Source organism: Euwallacea fornicatus, chromosome 24 (genome assembly GCF_040115645.1).
Source record: "Euwallacea fornicatus isolate EFF26 chromosome 24, ASM4011564v1, whole genome shotgun sequence".
Classification (NCBI taxonomy): domain Eukaryota; kingdom Metazoa; phylum Arthropoda; class Insecta; order Coleoptera; family Curculionidae; genus Euwallacea; species Euwallacea fornicatus.
In genome coordinates this window covers 2,690,304-2,700,059 of record NC_089564.1, presented here as the reverse complement: position 1 = coordinate 2,700,059, position 9,756 = coordinate 2,690,304, and the positions used below count along the sequence as shown (strand labels likewise).

At 35.3% G+C, this 9,756-nt stretch overlaps 1 protein-coding gene across 1 annotated transcript; it reads right to left on the bottom strand.

The window, feature by feature from the left end:
• Window positions 1-628: 628 nt before the first annotated feature.
• LOC136346642 (uncharacterized) lies at window positions 629-9,236 on the bottom strand. The gene is made up of 2 exons (XM_066295959.1): window positions 9,084-9,236; window positions 629-1,135 (listed from the first exon to the last, which is right to left on the bottom strand). The coding sequence occupies exons 1-2, from the start codon at window positions 9,093-9,095 to the stop codon at window positions 719-721; spliced, it is 429 nt and encodes a 142-aa protein (XP_066152056.1). The 5' UTR covers window positions 9,096-9,236; the 3' UTR covers window positions 629-718.
• Window positions 9,237-9,756: the final 520 nt, after the last annotated feature.

The following is a 9,756-nucleotide window of genomic DNA, read 5'->3' as shown; positions in this document are numbered from 1 at the left end:
CCTGTAACTTGTCGATTAAGTACGTGGTAATAGCGATCATATTATCAATATATTAGTTTCTCATTAAATTTGTGTTATAAAATCATTTTCGTTCCCGCTGCGCGTGTTAGGTGGAGAGGAGTCAGCACGCAGGCACCGTGGGAAGCGGACGATCTGCTACGAGCAAAATCCAGGTAAAATACGCGTCCCGGTGATAATTTTCAGTTTCTAGTGATATGACGTGTATGATTCGGTGTATTTCGAACTAATTTTGAAATGTTCGTTTCTAATCTTTTGCAGACAATCAATAGCTATATTAAAATTGTTCAATGTGAATGAATCTTAGTAAAATCCGACCAATATTCGAGCTCGATCTCAATGTTTCCATGGAAGTGTGTTTACATCGAAAATGGACAAAATACTATTTTGGCTCTTGGGAAAGAAAATGTGACTTATATATTTTTCGCATATTCACAAACCGAGCTTCTGCCTAAGTATGGCCCAAATTGACAGTTTTGCACGTAGAAGTGCGAATTTAAGCCCCAATGAGACTCGGCTTGTGGACTTACGGGGAATATATAGGCTCCTTATCAACTTTCCCTTATGTCACTTAACGCAACCACTTCTTCGTGTAAATTTAAACAAAACATAGATTTGCTTACGATATATTTCCTAAGATCATCACAATATAAAACAAATAATTATATACAAGTTAATAAACATTCCACTGTTAACATATTTACCAACCATGATCCAAAATAGGAGTGGACCATTTGGGAGCGAGACTTATAATAGGCGAAGGAGCCCAGATGGATTTAGAATAAATGGGAGTAGAAATCAAAGGTGCGGTTTTTATGATGGGCGCAGGCAAGATGGTCTTGGTTCCAATGATGTGTGGTCCAATGCCCTTGGCGATCAGAGGTCCGGTGATGAGGGGTTCGTAACTCTTTAGTAAGGGCAATGGTGCTGGGGCGTCAAAAACTTTTGTTATAACTGGGGCTGTATGGATGATGGGAGTTTCGTAGCTTTTGAGAAGAGGAGCGGCTGAAAGGATCGTAGGGGCGTGTTCTAGTCCTATGAGACCTCGTTTAGTTTTGGTGGATGATTCATCTGCGGGAAATGTAGCTGATATGACTATCAGGGCCGAGGCAAGAATCTGAAAATTAATTTTAAACAATTATGCTAAGAAAAACACTTATGAAACTGAAAAGCGAATATGTTGGCATTTTTTTAAATCAAACTATAAGGTGATGGTGGGCTGATGAAACATGAAGATTACATTCCACAGAATTAACGTAGTCAATTAAATGAAGTATTAATTTAGAGTAAACTTTTGTATACAGGGTGTTCAGTAAAGAATGGGACATACGTTAACTGGAGATTATTTGCGTTGAAAGAAACAGATTGAATAAATTTACTTTAGTCCAAAAGTTGAAACTAACGGAGCTGCAGGGCGTCAAAGTCGAAAAAATAAATCACATTTCCTTTAATATCTTTCGACTAGTTCCAGCTAATTTCACGCATTTTTTTATACGAGGGTTTTTGGGATGAGAAATTTAAATTTATCAACAATTCCGGTGTATCTTCTAGAGGACGCCACCGGCGACGATTTTGAACCCTTTAAAACTGTTACAACTTTTTTGTTTCACCCTCAATGTTATATTGAACCAGGAAAATATATTTTCCTGTCTTTTCTAACTTCCCAAACAGTGAAATGACCAATATGATCAAAGACATCCCAACCATAAATTTTTTTCGTGTCTAATTGGCAGAGTAAGGGAAATGACAAATTTTCGCCCAAAGGGGGTCTATGGACGACCTATGGTTCGCAGTGTTGAGCAGGAAATATTAAGGCTGGTATGTGGTATTTACAGGATGACGCTCCTGTCCATTATACCATGGCAGTACGAAATCGTTTAAACAACGTGCTCCCTCATCGGTGGATCGACAGGGGAAGTTAACACTTATGGCCTCCACGGAATCCAGATTTAAACCCTCTCGATTTTTATGTTTGGGGACGTATTAAGTCACTAGTTTATACTGGCCCTACTCTTAATACCCAAAATGAATTGTGGAAAAAATAATAAGAGCGGCAAATGTTATTCAACAGAACCGTTCATTTTTCTCAGCTGGAAGAAGTTTTTCAAAAAGATGTAGAAAATGTAGTGAGGCAAACGACGGACATTTTGAACATCAAATTTGAAATGAAGCTTTTCCTACAATTACATAACTATTGAAAACTTTTCTGAATTTGTTATGTTTAAATGTCTATAATTCATGTCATATTTTTGTGTTTAAATACCATTTAAATATCTTTATTCAACTTTGTTCGTTTTGCAATTTTTATGAAAAATATAGAGTTTGTCTTTGTTTTATGATGTTATTTTTTGTGTTTTTGGATAGCAGTCAAATACGTTAATAAACAAACTTTACTTTTCGATAATGTGTTCTTCTCGAAACCGTTAGCCGTAGCGACTCCAATAAGGCATACTGTTCTTAACTACTAAAGACGGCGAAAGAGATTTGTCTAGTCTAAAGTAACATACAGGGTGAACCAAAAGAGTCGTAACAGTTTAAAGGGTTCAAAATTGTCACTGGTGGCGTCTCTTAGAAGATACACCGAAATTTATGACAAATATGAATTTCTCATCCCGGAAAACTTTGTATAAGAAAATTCATGAAATTAGCTGGAAGTAGTCAAAAGATATTAAAGGAAATGTTATTTATTTTTTCGACTTTGGCACCCTGTAACTTCGTCAGTATCATCCTTCGAACTAAGGTAAATTTAGTCAAATCGGTTCATTTCAAAGCAATTAATTTCCAGTTAACGTATGTCCCACTCTTTACCGATCACCCTGTAGATTCAAATTAATGCGACATACTGTCTTAATAACAATTGTGCAAAACCTAAGATTGTTTTTACATCGCATCGTTGATTACAAGCGACCCACAATCACATAACGTCATGCGGTGAAGAATGTAATTCATGCTGTAGAGTAATAAAGTGTTCAGTGCTAAAATGGGAATTCTACATACGAAATGTTGCGACATTTGCTTGAATTTTCCTTTATAATCCATTTTCAATGCAAGAGACTGGGATTAGCAATATAATATACGACTGTGCTAAAAACCTGAGTTTTCAACACTCGTCTGTAGGATTACGATTTGGATTGACCAATACCGGATTGACGAACTGGCGATTTTGAATTTATGCAATAAAATTCGACTTTTGTTCAATTGAACGCAAAATTATCCCGTCTATAATGGTCATTCTTGGTTTTTACGGAACATTTCAGAGATATACTTTGTTTGAGCATTATTCATAAAGGTTTTTTGCTTAAGTTTTGAAATAACGTTTTCGGAACAATCAGAAGCAATCTTAGGGTAAAAGCTTGGTGGAATCAAAACCTCCCTTGCGCGTATCTTAACTTGAAGCATTATTGCTGAAATTGGGCGATTGTAATTGAGATGTTCGAAACAGATTGATGTCAGTTGAACGTACTCACAAGGGCACGAGGATCATTTTTTCCAAATCTCAAAAAGAATTCTCTAATAAGACGCAACAGACCTGGCTTGAAAGAGGAACGTTCTTGTAAACCCATAAGAAGCACCTACAACTTCAGAGGGTCAAAGTATATTACGATTTTACGCTTTCATTCTAGCTCTCCGCTTACCTGATTCGAGCAGCCTGAAAATTGTTTAAGGCCTTATTAGAGTTCGTTTCTCATTTCCCAACTTGCTTTATACAACACTTTTGCTATTAGTTTGGTAAGTATCAAAGAGTCCTGTTTGGTGCAGCTTTAAAAGCAGGGCTTTTAATTTAACTCATTTCATGAAATGGAGTACCATGGAGACGTGTCTGAATTACTGACAAACTTCCTAGAGACTGACTGCGTGCAAAACACAAGACAATGATCGCATTAACAATGACGTTGATGATTGCTCAATGGGGGTTGGAGGAATCCAAAGCGCGGTTTCGAGTGATATTCAAGTGGATAACGGAATATGCCAACGATTGTCCAGAAACTCGGGGTTTTGAAAAGTGCTGTTCACCAAATTTTAAGGGCACGAATTTTATTCTTATGTTATCAAAGTAGTACCGAAACTAAATGAAGATGACTTCGACCGTCACTACCAATTCTTCCCATCCTTTAGTGACATGTTGCTCCTACACAAGAATTTGTTGTACGTTATTGGCGTTTCTGGTTAATCTTTGTCTTATTTAACAGAGTGAAGTTAAGAGGATAATCCCAGAAGTACCCTACCTGACATATAAATGGCGATTTTTTTGGTTAAAATTTTGCCTAAGACCTAATCTTAAAAAGCTCATGCCCGAGGTTTGAGGGTACTACGTTGATTCGTGTGTGTTTTGAAGCCATTTTCAGTGAACACTTTGAGAGATTTTGCGAACATGGAAAATGTTTTTTATGGATATGTGTTTAAATTTCACAGGTCTTAGTCCATCCAACATCAATGTGGAGTTAGATTCTACTCTGAGGAATCTGGTCCTTCGTTAACGACTGTAAAATATTGGAAGGCACAGTTTAAACGCGGTCGTACCATCTGCCAAAAGAAACTCCGTAGTGGCGGACCTAGTGATACTCTAGATTTGATCACTCTAGAAATTAGGGCGAAAATTTGCAAAAATATACTGGAAGACCGTCGGTTCAAATGGAGTGAGTTAGCAGATAGGACAGGCATTTCAAAAAGTACTGGACATTTTTGCCGAAAAATTAGATATAAGAAAGGTACGCATAAGATGAACAAAAACAGCGCTATGAGGATGTTCCAAAGGGGTGTTTGGCAAAGTTTCGCAGCAATAAAATCGACTTTTGCGCCGATTCATAATCATGGATGAAACATTGCCCATCATTTGACCCCTGAGACGACAGAGCAATCAAAACAATGGACTGAAAGGGGAGAATCGATTACAAAGAAACCGACAACCTTTCCATCTGCAGGAAAGGCGATGACGTCAGTGTTTCGGGATACTCGTAGGGTAATTTTTACGGACTATCTTCCAAAAGGAAAAATGGAAAACGAAAAATATTATACAAATGAATTGCAGGATTTAAGCAAAGAAATTAAGAAAAAGCGACCGCATTTGGTGGAAAAGAAATTCTTGTTTCATCGAGACAATGCACTAGTTCACCTTCCATCATCGCGATGAGCAAAATCAATCAATTCGGTTTCAGATTTTTTCCTCGCCCACCTTATTCGCTAGTCTTAGCCCCTTTAGATTATTTTCTATTTCCCAACCTGAAAAAATGGCTCGACGGAAAGAGATTTGTTGATAATGAAAAGGGGGAATCCGAACTTGATACCTGTTTGGAAACACTCGAAGCTTCTTGCTATAAGCAAGGTATAGATGCCACCAAAGATAACTGCGAAAGGTGTGTCAATCTGAAAAAAGATTTCGTTGAGAAATAATGTAATATTTCCCAACATTTATTTCCTTTAAGAGTTAGGCTGGGTACTTCTAGAATTACCTTCGTAATACAGTTTTCGATATTACAATTGCTATGAATCGACATTTGTTTTGAGACAGAGGCTCTTTTGAACGGCAAATCTTTGGCGAAATTTCATTTCTCATCTGACTTAGACTAAAAATGAGGTAATCCATCATTAAGTAACAATTATAATCACACTAATGGACACTAATGTTTTATGACGTGTGATACAAAATAGCGCATTGAAGATGTTCATTGCTTTTTGGAACAGCATGCATGAAGTCAATTTGGGGTGGAAAAAGCAACCGTCATTTTCAACCCTAAAAATGCTCTTAAACCTTAAGCTAAGAAAAATAGACTGTGCACTATTCGCACGCATTGTTTTCTCTGATAAAAATGGCATTAAGGCGTATTGGTCTAACGTTACCTCGAATTTTGGATTCACGAGTCATTTTCGGAGGAGAATTTCGTAATCGAACTGCTATTTATTTGTGAAACATTTATTGAATTTTCAAATTACAGAAGAAAGACCGAAATTTCATTGGGATGAAATTCGGAACCAGGAAGGGTGATTTGGTAAATTTTTTTTGCAAAAAATGGGACACGCCAAAGCTTCAAGTATAGATTTTCGTTAAGCTTTAAATATTTTTAAATCCAATGTAGTATATGTACATATTAAAATCATTTAGGTAAACTAAAATTGCACGACTCCATAGAATACCAGTAATTAAGCCTAAAATTTTCAGGGTTACAAGATCCACAAATGTCTGGTAAGAACATTACATATATATCATCAGAAGAGCCACTTGAAGTCTCATAACTTTGTTATGCCCGTTGTCATATAAATATATATAATGAGTATTTTATATTTATTTTATTTGTTGAATAAAATTGACGCATAAAGAATTATTATAATTGTTAATTATGAGAAAAAATATATGAGTTCAATAATTAGGTGTTGGGGATTGTGGTTGAAGTCACCTATCTACTATTTTTCAATATCTTACCAGGTCCGTTAATTTTCTGAATTATTCCTAACAACTATTATTTTATAAGCGCATTGTCCGAGAAAACAGTTGCTTTAAACTCATAGAGATAAAAATAAGAAAAATATGATAGATAATGAACGCTCATATTTATCATTTGAAGATATCAAACTACAGTCTTAGATTCTGACCCTCCTGCCTAGTTACAACATAAAAATGTAAATGCTGCTTCTTATTTGGTATTTTCTCGATTTGAATGTTAATTCTTATCAAACTCCATTTTAAGGGGAGCAACTCGAGCTTTGAATTCGTAGTTTTAAATTTTAATACTGTGGCTTATTTTCCAAACGAAAAATTCAAGTTTTCAAATTTACATGTTTTTGTATATGTGCTAATTAATTAGTATTCAATAACAAAAAAAAAATGCGAATTTCATATGATTTAAGCCTGAAAGTACTCACTTGAAATATTTGATACTTGAGCATGTATTTTCGCTTTCTACACAGGGAGGTCCATTTAAAACAGTACGCCTCAAATATCTTGAATGGAATTTTTTCCTTCGGAAAACCTCGAGACACGTCAATTTTATTTTTAAGGGGGACAATTTTAGTTCATAAATTAAATTTGTAGGTGAAGAATCTTCACCCCAAACGGAGTGGCAACCCCTTCAAAAATCTTAAATGGCACGGGGGTCCAATGACACATCAAACCAACGGTTTTTCATTTATTTTTACTGAAATTTTTTTGCTAATAATTAATAATAAACTAAATGTTGCAAAAAAAAAGTTTTCAAACATGGGTGAAATAAACCGAAAAAAATTACCTAAATTTAATAATAATAAAATCACAAATGCTACTAAAAATGATGTTTATCATCGAATTCTTAAGCTAAGGTCATGGGTTTTGTTAGCATTGAACGGGTAATTTTGTTCCGATTTTACACTGATCATAATTGTGGCGCGAAATTTGTCGATTCATCCGATGATTCAACGAATCATGGTTTGCACTACTGCGAAGAGGATCGAAATTGTCATCATCTATTTCAGAAACAATGAAATAGCCCGAGACACTGCCAAAATTTTTAATGGAAAACATCCCGGTAAGAATCTGAGCCATCCCTACGTGACGAATTTAATATCCAAATTCATGGAGACTGAATCCGTTGCTAACAAAAAACACGAAAGGCGCAAACCGTTACCAAGGAGGTTGCACAAATTTAAATTTCGTGACATATTGAACTGGATTATGTAAATAAAAAAAATTATTTCAAACACTCGAGAATTAGAAGCAACATCGGGTGTTCCACATTCAGAGGATCTCGAAGGAGCATAATGTCCATCCCTATAAAATGCATCTCATTGATGAGCTCAATGAAGATGACCCAGATTGCCGTATGCAATTTTGTGAGGTGATGGGAGAGGGCATTTTGATCAATTCCAATTTTTATATTCTAAATGCCTTTCTGATGAACGCACTTCGTTTCAGAATGGCTTCGCCAACAGATGTAAGTGCAGATATTGGAGTGATGTGAATCCCAGAACTATGAGAAAACAGCATTCACAGTATCCAAAAAAATTGAATTTATGGGATTTTAGGAAAGCGTATTTTTGGACCTTTTCTTTACAAGATAACCTGACGGGTGAATCTTACCTCAATCTGGCTGTTTAAAACTATTCGCAGGTCGTATTTAAGTCGCATTTAAATGAGTTATAAGTTTCAATCCTAGAACGAAGAAATTTTCGAATTCTTTCTTAGATGACATGTGACCTTTGCGATCTTATCGAAAACTTTGCGTAAGCTGTTGACCTGATTGTGATGGTGCGAAGAAGCTGGCAATTTTCAGTGGCATGAAGAAGAGATCGGATATAGATGATTCCAGAACTTGGTAAATTTTTGGAAAATTTAGGGAATATAGGTATAATACAGTATAGGTACTTACAATCTTTAGTGTCAATATATGGAACTCCTGATAACTTTAACGACAAAGTAGATTCCGTGGAAATGATGAAATCAGTACTATCCACTATCACTGTTCGATGATATGACTCATGAAATTCTCTTTTTAAACACAATTCTTGAAACGATTATCCATAATTTTTGACAATTTTGCACTCATGTATTTTAAAAGGAAAAGGGCGCTCGTGTATCTCCTGTCATTTTTAACTTAATTTCCATTTATTTGAACTTTCCAAATGTTATCCACAATTTCCGTTGCTCCATCCACAAAAATTGCTCCATCAGGTACCAGGTACCGGAATTTTGACATAGAGTAGCTCTTACAGCGTCAAATTATTTACTATAGATTTAAGACGAATAATGAATTATTGGTTTCATGATTTAATCAATAGTTACGTTCAGAGAAAAGTTTGAGGCTAATTATTAAATTGACTGTTTGGTTATAGGTGTCTTTTACAGTGAAGATCTTTTCGTAGCAAAAAGTGCTAAATCTAACAATTACTGACAAAAGGAAACAATTTAAAAAAAGGCAACAGAAATAGTAGGTAAATTGGAGAGTGATTGAAAAGAGGTAAATTGAAAATAAGATTAAAATTTTTAAGAAGTTCGAAACAAGAAACAATGTCAATAGCTCAAAAATTTATAGTTGAACCTCACGTTAGTTTCAGTTTTCTAGATAATTCGATACCGAAATTGATAATTTTTTACTTACTAAATACTTCATTTTTAGCACCACAATACTCCCCCTGAGATGGCACAAAGAACTAATATACTATTTACAAGAAGTGGTGTGGTTTCGAATGCTCTAAGAACTGTTCACCCTGAATGGTTTTATGCTCACTTATATAGCACGGAGTGGTAGGGTAAACGCGAGGTGCTTGCCAAAGAATTAAACGATTTTTTTCTGAAAATGCAGTTATTCATTATCTAAAACCAGATTTTCCGCAACCGAGTATAACACAACAAGGCATTGACGATGAATTAGGTATTTCATGGTAGTATGCAGGCACATGACTGGTGTTATTGCACTTATATGCGAGAAAAATCTTAAATAGTTTAAGTTCTTGAGTGTCTTGATTTTGCAATTTAATGATTAATTCATTCAACAACAAATTTTCAGGCTTTACACCTACTGTTGCATCATCGAAGAATGTTTATGCTCTCGTACTATTACTAATCCAATAACTATTGTAATCAGGTTCCGAATATTTAATACTCAAATTCGTCCACTTTTACTTCTTTATGTTCAATATTTCGAGTGATCAATAAATCTAAATACTGATTGTGTACTTGTAATGCAGGTACCGACTAAAAATGCGCTAAGTTGGGTACTACCTACTATATTAAAGTTTTAATTGGAGTGCCCGTAGCGAGGAAAATCAAAA